This window comes from Nesoenas mayeri (assembly GCF_963082525.1).
Source record: "Nesoenas mayeri genome assembly, chromosome: 15".
Classification (NCBI taxonomy): Eukaryota; Metazoa; Chordata; class Aves; order Columbiformes; family Columbidae; genus Nesoenas; species Nesoenas mayeri.
This window is the reverse complement of record NC_137559.1, coordinates 7,378,044-7,399,277: the sequence shown is the minus strand read 5'-3', so window position 1 is coordinate 7,399,277 and position 21,234 is coordinate 7,378,044. Positions and strand designations below refer to the sequence as shown.

At 41.1% G+C, this 21,234-nt stretch overlaps 1 protein-coding gene across 2 annotated transcripts in view; it reads right to left on the bottom strand.

Moving 5' to 3' along the window:
• The window catches only part of PDPK1 (3-phosphoinositide dependent protein kinase 1), a 59,389-nt gene extending 39,084 nt beyond the window's left edge, over positions 1–20,305 (bottom strand). For both annotated transcript variants that reach the window (XM_080353648.1, XM_080353646.1), the window contains exons 1-11: positions 20,185–20,305; positions 8,090–8,350; positions 7,583–7,625; positions 7,260–7,397; positions 5,921–6,065; positions 4,913–5,010; positions 4,164–4,239; positions 2,779–2,847; positions 2,188–2,284; positions 858–1,031; positions 242–459 (exon numbers count right to left, since the gene is read on the bottom strand). In XM_080353648.1, the coding sequence (XP_080209774.1) occupies positions 242–459; positions 858–1,031; positions 2,188–2,284; positions 2,779–2,847; positions 4,164–4,239; positions 4,913–5,010; positions 5,921–6,065; positions 7,260–7,397; positions 7,583–7,625; positions 8,090–8,350; positions 20,185–20,208 (1,343 nt within the window). In that variant the 5' untranslated portion in view covers positions 20,209–20,305. The remainder of the gene's footprint in view (positions 1–241; positions 460–857; positions 1,032–2,187; positions 2,285–2,778; positions 2,848–4,163; positions 4,240–4,912; positions 5,011–5,920; positions 6,066–7,259; positions 7,398–7,582; positions 7,626–8,089; positions 8,351–20,184) is intronic.
• Positions 20,306–21,234: the final 929 nt, after the last annotated feature.

Genomic DNA, 21,234 nt, shown 5'->3' with positions numbered 1-21,234 from the left:
TCATTTCTGCCTGTCTTATAAACATACTCCATAACACTTTCCAGACCCTGTACATTTTAGAAACATAGTATTAGGTTTTTGCTGCCATTACTTTAAAAATAGAAGTCAAGAAAAATCTAGTTGCTAATTGTTTGCTTGAAGATATTAAGATTGACAAATAGTAATTTGAATCAAAATAACGTATTTTCCTGAATCGCTACTGCTGTGCGAGTAACAGATGAGCTGCATTCAAAGACCTTACCAGGGATTTCCCCCAGCTTGTTTTGCCAGAAGTAACCTCTTTTCATCTTCAGAAAACTGTAAGTCCAGCTCAAAGGAATTGTTGTCAAGATCATGAATATACTGTTCGATGTTTCCTCCTGATGTCTGTGCTGTACTTGGCTCTGGGGCAGACAGTGAATGGGAAGAGGCAGAACCAGAAACTTGCATGCAACCAAACTGACTGAGGAGATTGTCATACTAGAGGAGGAAACAAAATGAAGTAAGGACATTTCTTGGATTAAAAAGCTTATTTTACACTAAACTGCAGCCCTTCTTTAAGCATGCTTTTGTTTATTATGCTTTTGTGCAAAAAGACAGCCTGCTCTCTATAGATTAACAGGCACTTATCCAAAAAAGTATGGTTGGTCAAAAGCAAGCCAACCAGTAGTTTTTCAGAAAACCCACTTCATCGGAAAAAAAAAATGCTGACTAGTTCAAGTTTTAACCAGTAATTTTATATTAGATACTTAATCATTGAGTCTTCATTAAAATATACTAATCAGTAGTTTAAATAAGATTAGTTAATATGCTATAATTATGCTTTAACAAAGGTCTCACACAGCATCAAAGCTGAATATAGCAATAGAAAAACATACATTTCCATAACAGTCTTCATCATCCTCTGACATAGCAGGTAAATACGCTGTAAGTTTTGGGGGTGTCTGAAGATGTAGGTTCTCCCACACAATCGATTCGAAGAAGGGGTGAGCCTTAAGAGGTCCATATCCTCCCATTTCTTCACAACCTAATCTGTTGGTAGCATCTAGAACCTGAGCAAATGACAATTAAGTTAACATGCATAAAATAATGATGAGGAAGAAGCGAGCACCATTCACATTTGCACAGCAGCATGTGAAAACTTAGAAACAGTTTGTGTCACTGCTCCAAGCATACATATCTAGAATACAAGGAGACTGCTTATAATACGAGATGTTATTTGTCAGTATGGCTTGCCAGCAAGATTTCGTACTAGACTGGCTCACAGATCTAGAGAAAGGAGCACTTCTTTGGGTCCATACAATTTTTTTGGCTTTGTTTCTTCATAAAGACAGACCCAAAACCAAGCAAGCATACAGAGAAGGCCCAGAAGAGCACAGCTCATTGAAGTATAGCCCAGCATCACACTGTAGTGATGCATGAAGTTGTGTAAGCTATAGTTGGTGTCAAACATCAACCTCTCAAGCACCTACAACTGCAGAGTTCTCAGGATGTTGAAGCAACCTGGACCTCACTGCTCAGCAGGCCCTTCCATGGCCATCGTGGGAACATGTGGCCAGCCCTTTACGATGGCTGCACTCATCACCATCCACAAATGTATGGCAGTTTCCTCCTCAGGCCTGCGCCATGCCAGTACACTAGACTACTGAACCTCAAAATGCTTGAACCACCTAAAATGTTCTCTGCATGTTCATTTTAGTGTCATGACTATATCTTATTGATGAGGCAGAACTATCGTTTCTTCCTTCCTGTCAAACATTCAAATGCAGAGGAGTCCTTTGGATGATACTATTGGGACGTGCATTAAGTGCAAGGTAAGTGCATGCAAAAATGCAAGGTAAGCTGACTTACACCGTAATGTACAGTACACTACATTCAACCAAACTGTTCATTATTAAGCTGAGTACTACATAAACCTAAGCTTTGAATCTTAACTTCTGTGTGTAATGTACAGTAATAAGAACCCTTTGCTACTGAGAGACATTCCTAGTCCACACTTTAGAATTCAGATTTTAAAAAATAATAATCTAAGTGCTGTTTAATAATAGATATTGATTTTCAAGACACTCCCATAGAAAGTCAAGAATGCTTACAGTAATTCTTATTATAAGGTTTGCAATAGAGTGCATAGAAACTTTAGGGAAAAAATAACTACATAAGCTGAATGTTTCCAATGTCATCAAATCATTCAACAGCAGGAAATATTACCAATAGCTTTTCAACAAGGTCTTTCGCCTTGGGAAAAAATTTTTCTGGAAAGTCATATTCCAACTTTATTATCTTCTGGAATATAAGATATTCATTTCTGCAAAAGAAAAAGAAATAGCTTTTGTTATTAGTTCTTTATGATTCTTTCATCTTAACAGTACATAACCTGGACAAATTTTGAACGGGAGATCTACAAGTTAAGTCGCATTCCCATAAATCTTTCTTTCTAGGGCAAAGGGGTACAGTCTTCCAAGTACCTATGATCCTGTGTCAGACAACTGAATAATAAGAAAAGTTCAAATAGCTCAATACAGAGGTGTCCCATACCCTCTTCACATAGGCATTGTTACCTTTAGGGTATAAATTATATGTGAAATCCTAGGATACATTAAGGAATCTCTCTCAGGATCTCTAGCTATAGCTGTGTAAGCATCTTCATGACATCAGAATGGACAAATAAAAGCAGGCATGACATTAACACCAATGCTGAACCACAGAAAGTTGTACTTCAGAACTGGTAGTAAGGTAAAAGGTAACACCAAGTCAATATATTTATGATCCACATGTAAAGAATTAGCTTAAATCTCTTACCCAGCTCTAAACGGAGGCAATCCAGCCACAAGCTGATATATTATACATCCCAGGGCCCAGAGGTCAGAGCTTCAAAAGAAAGAAGAAAAAAACCAAAACAAAACATATAGCGTGTTTTCCTATAAGAAGTATTTAAACTGTAACTAAAAAAAAATAATTCTTAAGCTTCTGCTAGTTAGAACACAGCATGAACACACTGGACAAACCTGCCTAGCACAATTTCCACAGCATTTCTTGACAGAAGAGTAGGCAACACAACTTTGGGGAAAGTATAGAGTAACCACCTCACAACAACTGACCACAGGCACGTGCGCAAGACTGTCAAATCCACCATAAAAATAATGAATGAGTATGTAATGAGACTAAAAAGAATACTTATTATCCACTACCACAATTCAAAAATGTATGCTCCTTCAGAATTAAAATCCTTTCCTCTAAATATTTTATGCAAAATAGGTCACAATACAGCTTTTTCTATTAAAGCTACTCTTAAGACGCAAATAAAAAGGTAGAATATATAGTACATGGGTGATGGAAAGTCTTAAGTTTCAGTGTGTTGGCCTGAAAGTTATTTTTAACTTATTTTACCTCAAGGTAAACTACACGTAGATTTGATTAAAGCTTAGGAATCCTCATGGAAGACTAAAATACTAACAAAGACTCCAAACTACTCAAATTAGGAGTTTTCTGTAAAGATCAAGGATTATGTAACTTCTAAAAGGAGATGAAAGCCTCATGAAGTATTTCCATTAGCCAAACCAGTCAAAACCTCTTAACTAGAAGAAAAGTGGGAAGTCTAACGGTATTTCTATCACTTTAAGAAACGCTAGCACAAGTTACCACAGTTACTCATATAAAAGAACTCCTTTTCCCTATCATTTCTCAGTGATTATTTTGATTATTCTTCAACCATTGTAATAAAATAGATATACAATGGTCTGCAAGTTACCATCAAGAACCCATTTAAATGAGGCAAGAAATCTCTTAACGGTATCACTCATATACCAGGCAGAGAGATGAGCTTTAAATCATCGCAAACCTCAATCAAAGCTTGGCAAAGATAACTACAAGTTGATCGGAAGTACAAATCAAAGAAAGCTGTAGCTTTTCCCCTAACTGACAGAGTTTGATATTGTTGTTTTTGTAGCAGGAATTACCACATTAGAGCAAGTTAATATGAAACAGATTTAAAATAACTACATTATTTGGATGACGGAAGAAATCTTTCCAATTTATTTATGGATAAGAGAAATCCATTACCCACTTCCTTCTCCTGACACCTAATCCATCTCTCTATTTTTTTAAACCGCTCCCCCCCACCTCCCTTCGGCAGTATCCTGGCACGGTCAGTAAAGTTCTAAAATCTGAAATACTTGATTCCTCACCTTTTACAGGCAGATTTCTCTGTTAGCAGTTCTGGAGAAACATACTGTGCTGTCCCTACAAATGAGTTTGCCCGTGCTGGTAAGGAAATTGAAAGAAATAAGCAAATACATACTCTGAAGAAGACAACCTTCCCCTTCCTCCACCCAATCAAAAACCCAAAGGCAAAGTTATGTAACGCTACAAAGAACCCACAAGAATTAGGTTCAAGAAGCTGGGCATTTAGGCACTTTGTTAGGTATAAAATCTACCAAGATAAGATTACTACATCCAAGTAAAAAGTTCAACCCATCCAGTTCAGTTCAGTCCTTCGTTCAGTCATTGTTTGCAGCATCATTGATTCACAGGTTAATGCCAAGCAACCGGTGACACAAGAATCGTACGGCCCTCACATGTGAGCAACTCTGCTAGTCACCGGGGTTAAATACATAAGCAGAGCAAAAACCTACTGTTTCAGCTCATCCAAAGTAACTGTTTGTATTCTTGTCTTGCAAATGAGCAGTAATTTGAAGCAGTTTAACTTCCTGCTATTTGGTGGCCTCACTGGCTACACTGCCACACCAAATATTACCTCTTCTCACATAATCTAAGCAGTGACACTCAAAACTGTTTCAAGATCTCTCAGTGATTTTGTTAGATAAGAGATAACAATATTTAAAGGTTACAATCTGGTAAATACAACACACATATTTTCAAAGGCCCACTTGCCTATAGTTACCTGTGTCACACGATGAAGTAAATAATTGCATACCTTGCCTGCTATCTGCAGATAATACTTTTGCTGTTCCAAAGTCTGTTATTTGAATGTGCATGTCTTCATTCAGCAAGATGTTCTCTGGCTTAAGGTCCCTGGAAAAGGTAGATTTTTGTATTTAAACAGCACACAAGTTACAGTTGCAAAACTGTCTGGTGGCTTATGTACATAACACTATCATAAATGATGTAGGCATTCTATGAAAACTGTTGTGTTGCCTTTCCCTGTAGCTGTCAAAAGATTTTGAAAGGCCTATTAATTAACATTTTTTCTGCAAAGACCTGAAATAATGAATAATCTCAAAACCAAGCTATTGTACATCTCACTTGTTCAACAAAAACAAATAAAATCCCTTAATTTAAATAGCATCTGACAGGCTGATTTGGCAGTAAGATCTTCTAGGCCTGTGACTCAGTGCAAAACTCCAGTCAGTCAAGCGACCTCCCCACATACATATGTCATATACAAATTCATGTATAATCCGTATTTCAAATGTATGTGTACCCTTTGTGTGGACACTGCCTCTGATTCTGAATAAAACCAGATCTCACAGTATAATGCACACAATATACAGCAATACAGAGTTAGATGTCAAGAGGTTCACTAGCGACAACATAAAGTAGCATTGGGTTATGCTGTTATAATGTATCCTCAGTTGACAAGAAAAGGCAACATACAAAGTATCTTCGTACGCTGGTAAAGAATCTAGAAATCTAGGCCAACCAATCAAGATTGAAAAAGATACGTTTTTTGTAATGTTAATTCAAAGAGTCTTTTACTTTTTCATGCTGGAACAGTTGGTCTGATAAAACAGACGGGCTCTCCTCCTAAAGTTTTCTCTGTTTAGCTCCTTACGTTAACAACGGTACTAATGCTAGAGAAATGCTATTACGCTCTCATTAGCTTTCCACGAAATCCACATTTGCTTTAGACTTCAAAAAGAACATTTCTAGAAAAAAAACCTTGTGCATAATCAAATGCATGTTGCTCTCAGCTTTTTATTACCTGTGAATAATTCCTTTTCCATGCAAATACTCCAGGGCTGATACAATTTCAGCAGTATAAAACCTGGTACAGGTCTCATCAAACGAGCCAATTTTGCGTATGTACTTTAGCAGCTCTCCATTTTTGGCATAGCTAAGCCCAAAATCTGAATGTGAGTATAGTTAAGGTCTATCACTGACCCATTCTGAAACAAAAATGCCCACAGCTTATTTCAAACACAAGAATAATACTAAAAATACACGAACAACAGCAAAGAGAAGATGGTTAATTTGAAACTTTACATGGTAGCAACCCCAAACAATGTATTAAATATATTAACAACTTAAGACAGTTCCCAAGTTTTTAGCATAGCAAAGACTACATAGAGGGTTAAATTTGCAGTTTTTCCAGACAGTCACCTGAATAATTCATTTAAACTACATACATAATTGCCCTCGAAGAGAACTACTTACGGCCATAACAAGCATTCAGCCTAAGTTTAAAACTGCCCCATCATCTGGAAAGTTCTAGAGTCAGACCAGTGTTCAATAAACTAGTGTTCACATTACAGAAAAAGGCCCCTGTAAGCTCTGTTCGTGCACACCTGTCCATGTGTGCTGATGTACATACACACACGAGACACAGGGCCCATCAGCGCTGCCAGCAGCCCCTGTGACAAACACTGACCTTTCTGCCCTTGGTACCGCCAATGCGAAGCAGGAAGTTTAGGAGGAAATTCACATAATTAACATTTTCTTCACAAAGAAAAGCCGACCGCAAGCTAATGAGTTTTCAAGATGAAACTGCACTTTGCAATTACTGCTAGAGAGAAAACTTAGGAAACCATGATCCAAACAGAAGAGTTTCAGCTTTCTATCACTGAGATTTTTCTGTAAACATTTTTCTTGTGTAAAAGTGCTAATAGATTAATTGTTCAAATAAGAAATAGTAGTAAATATAGCTGGCTATCCCTATTTTAAACATATATATTGTAGTTGTTTACTATATGTAAGAAATAAAACATTTCTAAACCATTTTTTTAAAAAAAACAATATTTTAAATTTAGAGTGTTGCAAGTCACCCTTCAGCACTTACCACATGGACAATATAAGTTATTGTTTTATTCATCTCCCCTGTCCCACAAGTCACCTGCTCATCTCTTTGCGGCTGCGCACTCATTCTATTTGCTTCATTTCTATTAAAATTACGATTGTGAAAACTGCATCGCAAACATTAAGATATTTTAAATACCCAAAGTTATTCTCATCATTCCTGTTAGAAAATGTTTCAAAGGAACCAAAACTGAGGATTGCACACTTTTAAGAAAGTGTTACAGCAAATTTTAACACACAAAGGATACATAGCTTTTCGTCGTCCTGAAAGGTGAAGTAGAGTTTCACAAAGAACGGGTGATCCAGGCGGGACATGACATCTCTCTCTCGTGTCACGTACGGCACCTTGTTTTCTTTTATGATATGGCGTTTTTCTAGAATTTTAACTTAGTGAAGAAAAAGACAGAATGAAAATGCAGGAGATACAGCCAAATGAAGTCCATCTAAGTAATTGGTTTTGTTTAAAATTGTCATAATCCCAGCAATTCCGTCTTTTGAACAGGTGTTTTGTAACAGGACTACATTGATACTGTATTTTTAAAACGTTCTTGTTGAAGGAGTCAATACTTACTGGCATATTCTCTAGAACTTGCCAGTTCTCGAGCCAAGACAACCTGTTGTCAGAGGAGAGAAAATACATTGTAATGGTTCATTGAAGACATACATGAACATTGATTTTGAACTTCCAGTAGCTATTTGGAATAATGATTGTCCAAAATAAGGTATTGCAACTGCAATCAGCAAAATAGTTAAGCACGTGTTCATATTATACTGGCTTCAGCAAGACCTCTGCAGGAATTCTATTCAGCATCATGATGCTTGTTTTGCTAAGAGACTGATACACCTGATGGGGTAATCACCAATTTACTCCTTTTTTTTTTCCAGAAGAATTCTGAAGATTGTAACATAAGTCAGAGTAAATTGGCGAATCTTCTTATAGGGGGGAAAAAAGGAAGGCAACAGGAGCGATGAGGAATACTTACAAAGATCTGTCACAGTACTACTTCTTAACATAAATGGCGTAGATTGAAATATAAAAAGTAACGTTATAAAATGTAGTTACAAAAAGTAGCGTTACCGTTGAAAAAGATCCTTCTCCCAGGATCTTGCCAAATTTGAAGTCATCGGGGCGTTTCTTGCGAGGCTGCGGCGGCTGCTGCCCCGCGTGCTGCGGCAGGGCGCCGGGCCGCGGCTCGGCCGGGCCCTCCATGGCCGGGCCCTGTCTGCTGCCGCAGGCCGGGGCCGCCGCCGGAGCGCTGGGGTCCGCCTGGCTCCTCACCATCGAGGGGGACGAGCAGGAGCACAACACCACGCTGGACTGCATCGGAACAGCATCGTACTGAAAATAGAAATGGAACCATTATTCCCGTACCTTCAGATCGTCAACACACATGCCCCGCACCTCGTTTCCGTGCGAGCATCATATAAAGTCCTGTTTGAAAGGGTTATCATTGAAATGACTTTTGAGGGGAATGTTAGTACTTATTTTGGGAATGGCAGCTCTTAATTTGTTGAACGATTCTGTTCAAGTGATGCTGCACACATACACATAGCCATAAGTCAAAAGCCTGAACTCTTGAATTCAACAATGCTTTTTTTCAAACTCAAAGAAATGCTCCCTAACACCAAGATACCGAATTTCACAGTATATTCTCCTTCAAGTAACATGATTTTTAAACTTTATTTCGTGCTTAAGAGACAGTGTCATCCACCCAATCTTAACAAATAGTAGTTTTCCTGAAACTAAAAGAATTATCTAGTTATACATGCAAACCCGTATTCACGAATAACATTAGTTTGGAGATCCAAGTTACAATGAACTGTAAACAAACATGTAAAGCATGAAAACTTCAAAGGAGACAAAGAATACATTCCTACATTTTTATTTGGAATCTCACTTTCTCCGATAGTATTTCTCTCTAATACACATGGACGAAGAGTGGGAAGAAAGCACAACATACAAAAGGCAGATCAGCTGGAGGGTTTAATAACCAGCAATATCTAATAAAGTTTTTGAAGAATGCTTTGGTCTATGACCTTCTAAAACAAGGGAGATTACACTATTTAAATTGTGCATATGGTCACATAAAGAGTTCCCAATCCCAAAGCAAAGACCTAGATTCAGCTCAGGAAACAGCAAGTACCAGGAGATACACTCCAAATACTGCTTCTTGTAATATACAAAGCAGATCATCATTTGGCATCTTTTTACAATTTTCCCCAAGACCAAAGAAACTTGTCAAGCTGCTTTCCCTCCCTGTTGGTGATATACCTTCATTATGCTCCATTATATACCTTCAGTAGTCTGTCAGGTGTCTGCTCCATGTGTTCTACTTGAAACTGGCCCGAAAACACAGACAGTAAGAGAGCTCTGCTGAACTACTTCTGCCAATACAAACTGAAACAGTATGCAAAGAGGGAGTATTGAAGAAAATTAACACCATTATTTTTTAATCTCAGGATTCTAACATACATCCGGCAGAATGAAACTATGACTTAATGAAAATCTCTTAACCTCAAAAGAGATGCATTATACAACCCTGCCCTAGTTTGTAAGTTAGCTCGTGTTGACATTCAAATAAACATTACTTCTGACAAAAATAATTTTTTTATCTCATGAATTTCAATTTGATTCCGAACAGTTTCCTTCATTTCTATCAGAAACCACTTTAGAAGGGAACTGGACTTACAGGGCTCCCAAATTCGCAATTACTCACCTAGCTGTGTTCTATGCATTAGGGAGAAGCAGCCCTTATTTACTGCTAAACTTCTTTCAAAAACAAGATACAACTCCGAAACACACTTTACTTACACATCTAGTGGCATTACAGAATGAGACACAAACATTTCTAAGCAATGCAAATGTATACTTTCTAAATTGAGCGAAGGTAACAAGGTCAGAAAGAGTACAGCTAAAACTCTCAATTTTTTCCACTCATCGTAATTGATATATAAATATAAATTCCCACAAGACTGAAAATTAGCTATTATTAGGCAACTGTTCTAAACAATATCTTGCAAAAGCATACAGGAGGATTCCCTTTGCAGCCTGTGTGCAGCCTCCTTGCTCAGGATCTCCACTCTCCTTAGGGCTTTTTCCAAGAACAGTGACGACACCAACAGTGCAGGAGATCAAGAACAGGTAACCACTTCTTGCATTAGACCTTCATCTGAGCTCTGTGGCAGAGCGGAGACTGATGAGGAATCTGCCCCAAATTATAGCTATTTGCTGTATTTTGCACAGCATTCATGAGGACAAAAGGGGGACGAGGCTGGGGGAAGACTTGGAGGCAGGTGGGAGAATTTTGCTTTTCAAGAAGTTCACTAACTCCCCCTGAGAGAGGGATATGTCCCTACTCCGAGTCTGTTGTGCAGCATTCTTCCCTTTGAAGAGAAGTATATTGATGCTATTGTCATTAAAATATTGCATACACATTAAAGTATGTGTGCTATAGGTCACAGTTCCTTTTATACCTTCTATGCAGATATCTGAGCTGACATCATTCCCGGACTAGGTGATGTCCCAACATTCTCATCCCAGCTGAATCACCTTCCCCTCAGAGCACGACTCCAGCAGCAGCCTCTATAAAGATGCACAGTAGCTAGAAGTAAAAACAAATTGTACTCTTTCCTATCAAGATTGCAATGAGCCTGACACAAGCAGGACTGCTCAATAGCCGATGTGGTGCCAATAAAAGAAACATCCCATTAATTGAAATATAGTAAATAAAAACACACGCACACAGACTAAGTATTAGGATTTAAATGATGAATTGGCTCCAGTCAGGCTATTCTAGAGCAACTTTCAGGGTTTATAAGTTAAACAGCAGCAAGGGGGCAGGGGGAGATCTGATTAGGTTCTGCGGCTATCAAGATCACCTTGAAAACACAAACACAAAAAACCTCACCATAAAAGCACCAAGGAGCACTGTGAGAAACAGGGGGAAGGTGTGAGATGCGATATATTTCTTGCACAGTATCTGAAACTAAGTCACAATGAATATCAAGTACAGAAAAGTCCTAAGGGAAGGAGAGACAGGAGTGAAGGACTTTGTAGGAAGAGAAGGTTATTTTCAGCCAAGGTATAACGTCAATTAGTCCCCTGACTTTCTCAAAGGAATGTCAAGATTAAGAACAAGAAGGACAGAGAAAGATGCAATAGATTGAAAGTATCAGTTACTTAGGAAGTGACAGAACTTGGTATGTTGCACCTGAACACTTACAGAAAAGGTCACTCCAACACTTGTCTTTCTACACTCCACATATTCTTATTATTTTGTGTTCTGCATTATCTACTTTCTCAGTTTTATTTCAAAAGTTTCCAAAAAACACATCTGCAGAGACTATACATGTTTCTACATGTATGTCTACACATATGTCAGAGACAGAATCCAGGCTAGCTCCTCTGGTCTAACCTCATACAGCCACCTGTCTGCAAAAATCAGATTCAAGGTTCTGCCTCTGCTAGATGCAGATGCTTTTAGTGACATGTGAAGTCAATCGCTGAACAACTTAAACACCTTCTAAACTGTGTCTGCAGTTCTCAGAAGCTTGAGGATGCTCTCCTGCCCACAATTATCAGCATTTCTCAGCTGTCAAGGCAGTGAGAGCACAGGCCCTCACACAGTGACAACAGACTCACCTATTGCACGTCATGGATCCCTGTGCACCACACTGATAACCACTGATCTGATCATCCCATCTCTACTTTTAAAAACTGCTCTAACACTACCTACTTGCCCAAGTTCTTAAGGGTGCTGTTTCTAATTTACTTCCATATAGAAATTGTTTCCTTCTTAGTGCAACATACTGTTTGAAAACATAATAAGGAAGACAATAATATCTACTGAAGATAAGTGGAATTATAGATCAATAGACATGTCCAAATCTTCATTAATTTTCAATAAATCACTAGAAACAGTCTTTGCTTTATTTACATTCCATGTGAATTAAGTCCATACATTGTTCTTTTCCCTTCTTGGCTGCAAACAGTAGAAAAATTTTGAGATAAGAAAACTTGAATCAATGCAAAAAGCCCACTAGACATCACTCCATCTTTCCTTTTATACTTTCCTCACTCCCCTTTGTATGAAAAGTCAGTCACAGGCAAAGCTCCCAGCTATCTAGAAAGACATACACTTTCTGGAATCCTTTTTGCAATTCAGCATTTTGACAACAGTACTACCACGACAACTTTCAATATATCTTAGCACATCGTATGCAGCAAACAAATACCACACACAACCACAACTGCATCTCTGCTAGCTCTTTCCCATCACAAAATCCGCAACACCGCTTTGCTGATACAGTTCTGCCAATACTAAAAACAGAAAAAAAAATACTTGAAAAGACTTGGCCTTCTGAAGTTTGGAGGATCTTTTACTTGTATCCTAATTGCCATGACAGTGAACCCTGAAGACAACTCAGTGTCTTTGCTTCCACTGAAACTCAATTCGCAAAATCTCCTTTCTGGTACATTCGGTGCACACAGGGTCCTGTCCCACCCCTGGTCCGAGCACTGAGTCCAACTGCATCGCTGGATCTCCAGCTGCATTAGCATGTAGGGCAGACATGAGCAGAACAACTCTTCCATCCACTTGCCTATAAGGCCTTTGTTTTTTTTGAAAGCAGACCTTGCTAACAGAAGGTATTATTTACAGAAAACAACCTGCGTTTTACACCTCAGCTGGTACATCTGGTTTGATAATGAACAATCCTGGTGAGACTTTACAAGTTAGAACATTGGCACGACCCTCTCGTGAATGTTTTTTATGGTAACCTGTATTAGGGGTCTACTAAATGAAATAATGCAGATAGCCATCCATGAAACATTTGACTCGGCATTATATAACACCTGAAATACAGAATACTGTTGAAGAAAATGAATATAGAATATATTCTGAGTAAAACTGGTTATATTCTTCAACAACGTAAAATTAATAGTCACCCTCAAACAGGATGTCTTCCAGTTCGCACCTGGATTGACTCTCAAACCAAAAAGATTGAAAGAAAAAGGGTAACTGTATAAACTTTGGGGGGGGGGGAATCACTCACCCTTCGGTAAAGTAAATATCTTACTTAAAGTAATCCACACCTTTTGGTAAATTACACAAACAGATCTTACTTTCGTCTCTACCAAAACATTACTATAAATCAAAATACACCTCAAGAACTTAGGCGTAACAGCGGGAAACAAGTGGACAAAGAACTTAACCTAGTCCATACCTGAATATACACAACTAGAAAGCACCAACTAGTAGAAGCAAAGTCTTACTGCCAGTAGTACTGTGCAAACATTAAGGAGGAAAAGAAAACAAACCAGTTTCAGGAGAAAATAAAGACACCGAACCCCTGTAAAAACATCCAATCATCTGACTAGGGTAAGCTCCTCAAGTCTGTGTTTATTAAAGAACCTGACTGTTTCAGCCTGGTGGTATCAAAGAATACAGAACTCCAAAAATTAGGGTCACCTGCAATCCAAAACAAGTCTTACTGGATATAAGAATTCCTGATTGGGGTATGTCACAAGCATTACATTAAATTGCTATTGAGAAGTTCAGACTACCATGAAGATAAAGCAACACAAACACGTATGCCCTACAACAGCATAGTCTGCTTAGGAAATAATAGGATTCAGAAAGCAACACAGCAGCACTGCAGGCTGTCTAAGAATAAATCTTTTCACCTGCAAATAGAATTCGAGAGGATTTCAAAACACATACTACATGACCCAGTGTAAGATACCCTCCCTGGCTGGCGGTCTGCAATCACAGCTTCCACGTCTGCCCAAATCTATGAATCTGAGATTCCATGTCCAAATTAATACACTTCTCTTCAAGTAAAAACATGGAGTCCATCTATTTGTCTGTGAAATTAAGGAGAAATAGAGGCCTCTATTTCACATTGAGAGAACGTAATTGTTTTCACTGAACAGGCGCTTCATGGTTTTAGAGATAAAGCTGACTCACTACTCTTAATACTGACATTCTGCTAAAGACAGTTAAAGCTAGATACGCTTGACCTGGGAGGTTTTGTGAATTATTTTGATATTGTCATACTAGCCAAAAATTCCAAAATTGAAATTTATTTCATATTGCTTATAATTTAAACATTGACAGCCTGGGCGTGAACAGGTAGGCAATTATATTTAATATATTATTTTCATGGCACACTGATGTTTCAGAGAGTTGACAAAGATGCAGCAACTGCACCTGACACACATCCTGTACCTGAAAAAGAGCATAAGAAGGGGCAATTAACAGATACTATGCAAAGCTTTCCCACTGGCCTCCTCCCTCCTCTTACAAAGATGCCAAAGATATCTTCCCAGGTCAACAGGATGTATTTTCCTACAGAGGGGTTCTTTGAAGACCACAGAAAGCCATTTTCTTCAAACTACACTAAACAAACCCTACTCCAAGTATTAGTTCTTCATAGGTATTAAAAGAGCATTGACATCCATCTTCTGTAGCACAGCGGTTTGTGTTTATGCTGTGCAGAGCTGCATCAGCTCTTGCAAACCTCACTGTCAGATGATATGCAACGATTCCTGCAGAGAACTTGGATCTACCTCATCACGCAACAAATGTGTCCTACAGAAACCAACCCTCACAGCCAGCAAAACGCTCCGAAGCCCATTTGTCAAAAAGCTATACCTTGATCAAGGTTCATAAACGGTTACCAATTACTACATTTAAAATAACAGATTGAAATCTCATCTTTCAATTATAAAAGCTATTATAACACAACTTTGTTTTGCAAGAGAATCTTTAGTCATACATCTACATGGAGTGCCATTTTTTGATATCAGAAGTTGCCACATGAAAAATCTGTTGTTAAACTATTTTTATGAATAAACTACGCACATTTCAAAGGCATTCAGCTGTATAAAAGGAGAATTTTTTTATAGTTTAAAGAGACTGCCATGCTAACCGATTAAAGAAATCTAAGCTCCAACCCACCAGAACAACTGTGCTCACCTACACGTGCAGAGTCACTGGAAGGCAAACATTGATGGGAGCTCTGCACAAAGCTGTTCCCTCAAAAAAACCTCTTGAAGTATTTTGATAGAACTGACCATCACTTAAAAGAAGACTCCTTTTAAAATAACATCCTGGTAATATATTTCAAGATTAAGGATTACAACTATTAACAGAAGGGAAAAGCTTGGAGCAGAAAATTCTTCAAAGATGCTATTCTACCTAAACTGTCTGGGACCTTTGCAATAGTGGGAAACAGAAGTATGAAAAGAATTCGAGTTGATGTAGTCTGCTTGATTTATTAACAGCGCTAATACAATTCAAAGAAAAAATACAGTAATATGAAGGTAACGTTGAAAATACTTGTACTAAATCATCATAAGATACAGTTATTATTTCAGAGGAAATACAAAGCCCTAGCTATGTCTGACAATGTCATGTTGTAATAACCTATGAGAATTTGATTAGTATTTTTTTTAAGGGACTTTGTATTGATGTAAGGCACAAGTAGGTTGTTTAAAATACTCCAGTATCTAGTCAGCAGTTGCTTGCCTTGTTCAAAATCAATTTTGGAAGATACCAGTCCTATATAATAATCTCAAAACATCAGAAACAAAGCTCGGCTTTGACACTCCACCTCTTTTGCAACTGAACTGACCACCTACCACCCATTCCTGACTTCCTGCAGTCAATCTGTAACACAGTTTATCCAGACGTAAGAAATGAGGAAACCAGATTCATGTTATATCAGCCAAAATATAACCAATAGGTTCAAGGATGTGGAAGCACAGATAACACATCTACATTGTTAAGATTGTTTTGACTCTTCATTTAAGGAATAAAGTTATTTTATCCACGAGAGTGATTTTGTTTCTACAGAAATGAATTTCTCACATACAGAGCAACGCTGACCCAAACACTTTAGTTAATGCAAATGCCTTTTTCTAAATTTGACAACTTTACACATACAGTGCTATTTCCTGTCACTAGTTTCCAGCATTCTAATTCCAAATTCAGGTAGGGATTAAAGCTAATGAAAGGATTTGTGAGAGCCTGCATATCAGCCAGTTACCCTCTAACCTCCTCCAGTGCTAAGCTAAGCAAAGCACTTCGGTTCCAAGCACCTTTGGGGGCAGAGACTGTTTAAGGGCTCCTTCCACTGCCTCCCCCGTCCCGTTCTGAGCCTCAAAACAGATCAGAAACAGGAAACCACAAAAATCTCTAAGAACCTAAAGTCAGCCTATGCCCCAAATAGCTCTATATGTAAACAAGCCATTGAGAATTCATTTCACACAAACAGATCCAGGCCAGCTCACAAGAAAACAAAAGGCATCTGTGACAGCAACGGTCTTGATCACACTCTGCACCATCCGTCATCTCCTGAAGCACATCAACACCGAGAGGTGTTGCACCGCGCGGATGGGGGCTCACGCTAACAAACACACAAGGATTTCCTATATTAGGCTTTTCTAGCAATTCTAGAAGGCAAAGAGAACACTTTTGGCTGAAGAGCGGAGCAGCAGCCACACCAAGGTGGGAGTATGTATGTAGATGGAGCATACAAAGGTTGGATGGCACTGTCAAGAACTGTAAATTAAATTCCTGCAGGATTACTAAAGAATGGAACATCAAATTTAATACTTTATTTTCAGAAGAATGTGCTAAGTAAGATAATTCTTGCAATTTTTCACCATAAAGAATTATAGAATATTTGCCAGTATTTGCTGCTTGTCTCTTAAAGCACAGAGCAAGACTCAGTTTCAATATTTAGTCACACAACAAACCACTTCTTTCCTACAGCACTGTTGAGTAGAAACCATAAGGTGTGAAAAATAAGGTTCTAGATGAAACAGTTGACTTTGTGCATGTTGTGTTCAGTCCTTTCATACACTTTATTTAGACCTTAGTAACTTTCTACAAGCTTACCTGCAAATCAGAAAGGGAAGTGGTGAGGGAGAAAAAAAATCAGCTCCTTCCCCTTTTTTGCTTCTTTTTTATATATACATAATCTAACTTGGCCATATGCAAAAAAAGTTTTGCCATTTGAAATACCAGAAACAATAATTCCTTGGCTTGATACAAATTGTTCAGGAAGCTCCAATATGAGGAACCTGGAACATTTTATCTTTCAAACACAGTGTTTTCTGAATTAAGTTCTTATCTTTCCATATTAAAAAGTAATTTCTCACTTATATTCCAATGCTATAGATGTGCTACTTCTACAGCAATCCATACAGCTTTTCTAGAAAAAAATAAAGGATGAAATACAAGGTTACTGTTAAAAAACAAGGCTTACTAAAATATTTAACATCTTCATAGATCAAACCTATTTTTGTTATTTTGCCAGTTTATTACCTTTTTTCAGCCTAACAGAGTGACTGCACCTCTGGTTTCACGCCTTCTGTATCAAAAATCCTGCAAGTACTTGAATAGCCAGCATTCCTTCCCAAGTCTCCCTGGCAGCGCTGTCACCCAGCGATCTGCTCTGAGGAGCGAGATGAGCCCGAGCACACGGGGCGGCTGACAACACCCAGCTACAGCAAACCTGCCCCTACAGCACCAAGAGCTGTGCAGAACAGACCGTACTCAGAGCACTGTAAGTAACAGACCAATAACCCAAACAATAATTTTTTGGGTTTGTTTTTTAAAAAAGCCTACCCACACAGTGGATTCATTGTTCAGCTGAGCATCGCTATTATATTCAGATGATTCTCTGGACTGCCTCCTTTCCACTAGCTACCACCACTTCCTATGGTAGAAATATGAATGGATACAAAATTGCTCCTCTTAGGCTTCTTCCATTTTTTCACCTTTGAGCATCATCTCAACAAGATCTTCTATTTTCTATTTGTGCAGCCTGCTTTGGTAAGAGATTTACAGAAAACTTACCCCATTTAAAAACCTATGCATGAGTGATAAAGACTAGTCACAGCCTTATCCTGAAAACCCAAGAGAAGAGAATATTAAGTAGACAGGTATGTACGGAAAACCCCTCAAGCCTGTCTGAAAGTTCTATATCTACAAATAACCACAAAGAGAACTCTTACCATAGCCTAGTTTAATTCCTAGCATACATACAGAACTTACTGTACTAAGAACCCAGATCTTTGGCAAGTGTAGTTTATATTAGTTCTACAGGGAAAGAAAAAAGCCAGCAGTTTTGTCCAGACACATCCATGACTATACTATCGGTTTTATCAGGTCAGAAACACTGGCAGAATCTCATAATCACCAGGGCAGCTAAAGCAGTGAAAACGTTGCTGACGATGGAGATGTAAATAACCATTCTTCCAGACCCTTCCCTTTGAGAGGAAGAGCACTTCTTGATGTGAGACCAAATACACTTACGATGAACGTATGAACAGCAAATAACTAAGACCACACTGACAACTGCAACTAAAGCAGCACTGAAGTTGTTTCCTGCTTAAAAGTGCAATTCTCTCCTTGGTGCCACATCTTCAGAAAAAAGCAAAGTGTTTTAGGAATTGTTCCCACATACACAAACACAAGAATTAATTGTTTTAGCAGAGGAATGCTGGAGCATTTCTTTCAAAGCTGTGCTCTATTCCCCCACCCCAAGTCTTTTGTATTCCTAGCAAAATAATCACTGAACTCACTAATGTCATTAATTCTATTACACAAACATTAACAGTAACTCGCTCAGTTTCAGATATACTGGATTTCCCACATTTGATATCACCAGAATTACACAAAGGTTAGGTGAATCAAGACACCTCCATCTGCTACTGCAAATCACTACGCTCACCTGACCAGATAAATATTTAACAGGATGGAAGAGAAGGACCTAAAAACAAGCTACCCTGAAAAATAATCTTAGTTTTAACAAAAATGGTTGTCAACTTTGTTCCTCATTCATTCTCTCTCTGTATGTTCTTCTTCTAGGCAGGGATCTAAACCGTATATAGAAAAGGAATAGAAAAGTATTTTGGAGAGAACCTGGAAAGAGAGGCAACAGGCAAGGCCAGAAGCACAAAAGGAAGTGTACGCCCTGTTTGAAGGTATCCAAGTAAACAGAAGTCATCTCTGATGCTGAGAAGCAGCTATATGGATCTCTATCAAATGGCAGTGAAACAAAACTAATTCCTGTAATAATCAAACATTGCTTTACTTCATAATCCTTGATACAGTATTTCACATCCTCTCCTGTGATGCTAGTCCACATAATAATTCTTGTCTTCGGTCAACAAATATGATTATGTCTAACAACGCGATGAAGAAAGCACTGAGTACGAAGAGGAGAGCGCATGGACACAGGACTTGAAGAATCGGCGCAGCTTGGCCAGTCCCCACGCAACAGACCCTGCAGCCCGCTCCACCGATCAAGCACAGCCTGGCAGCTCACGGCCCATAGAGCGACCACCAGAGCCAGAAGCGCCGGGTGCACACAGGATAAGGAACCGCTGCCCATCAGTTACATCGGCACCAGTGACAGCGGCAGTCGTCTTTGTAAGAAACACTCTTTTCGTAAGGGAATTTCTACACTAACTAAAACGTATAAACTATAACGCAAACTAAGATTTATCACTTCTGTGCCTCAGCTACAACACCATCTTACATTGGCCAGTGCTCGCAAGGTGTATAGTTTTAGTTCTAGACGCTATAGTTCTACACTACAGACCAACGTCAACAACCGCGTTTGACACACGCCCTATCGCGACTCTACGATCTTCCTCACGCGCTTGTTTCCACTACAAAATAAACCCTTTCCAAAGCAACAGGTGGGTATCGGGGCCGCACCGGCGGCTCTCCCGGCGGGACACGGCCCGGCAAAGCGGCGCCACCGCCCGGAACCGAGAGCGAAGCTCCGCCGGAGGCCGCGGGGCGGCCGCTCCCGCCTCGGCCCCAGCGCCGCGTCCTCCCGCCGCCGGGCCGGCCCGGGCGCCTGGGGAGGGAGCGGGGCCCTGCCCGAGGCCGCGGCAACCCGGAAGGCGGAACGAGGCCGGCGAGCGGCGGCGCCGAGGCCGGCCCCGTGGAGCGCAGCGCCCGCCCGGCCGCCCTCCCTGCTCGAGCCGCCGGCAGGACCGCCCCGGAGACCCCACCGCGACCCCGCCGCCCCGCAGCGCACGGGGCGCGGGCGGCTGCCCCCGCACGGGCCGGCCCCGGCCTACCCGCTCCCCAGCGCACCGCGGGCCGCGGCGGCAGCGGGCTGGGGCGGCCCCTCGCCCAGACTCACCAGGGGGCTGCTGGTGCTGGCCATGGGCCCGCCCGGCGCGGCCCGCGGCCCGTCGCCCTTTAAGATCCCGGCGCGCGGCCGCCGAGCCCGAGCCAATGGGGCGCCCGCATCCTCCGCCCGGGACGTCACCCACAACAATGCCCCCCCTCCGCTGCGGGCGGGACTTCCGGGAAGCCCGCTCGCTCATTGGCGGCACGATCTGCTACTCACGCGCGAGCCCGGACAGAGCGTCTCCCGTCAGCCCTAGCGTCCTCCGCGGTGATGAGCATGCGCAGCTAAAGGGTTGACGCTGCCCGCTCCAGTCCTGTCAGGAGGCTGCGCGGGGTGAGGGCGGAAGAGGGCAGGATGAGGGCGGAAGAGGGCAGGGCAGCTGGGCAGCGCGACCTTCCCAGTCTCCACCTCGCGCTCACATCCGGGTTCGTGCCACGACACAAGAACGGTGCGGGAGCGACGCCGCAGTGACATCAGAGGGGCGGGGCGGGGCCGGGCCGGCTCTGTCACCTGCGGGCGCTGGGAGCCGTGGGCAGGGGCGCGGGGCGGACGGCAGTTCCGTGCCGATGTTCATTGCCGAAAACCGCGTCCCCTGAGCGGTGCTGGGCGGCCCTTCAGCCAGGGGCTCGGTCACTTCCCGCCCTGCCATGACCGTTCTCTCCAGGGCGCGCAGGGGGCGCGTTCGTGCCCACCCGTGCCCACCCGTGCTCACAGCGCGGGACCCACCGCGACCACCCGGACCCACCCACACCCACCAGGACCCAGCGGGTGCTGGGAGGCCCAGGCCGTTTGCGCACAACGCTTTGTAGCGCACAACATGAGTTTGTCAAGGGATTGTTTGAATTGTCAGGATCACTGAAAAGGACCAACTTGTTCACTGGACAGCATGAGAATCTACCAGATCCAGACCCCACGGCGATCTCAGGGGGTCCCTTCCAGCCCTCACCATTGTGCGGTTCTGTGGCCTCTCCCGGGCGCAGGGCCGGGGCAGCTGCTGCATCCCAGGGTTCAAACGCTTTCTTTGGAAAGATTTTTGCAATAGCCAGCCCGTCATCTTTC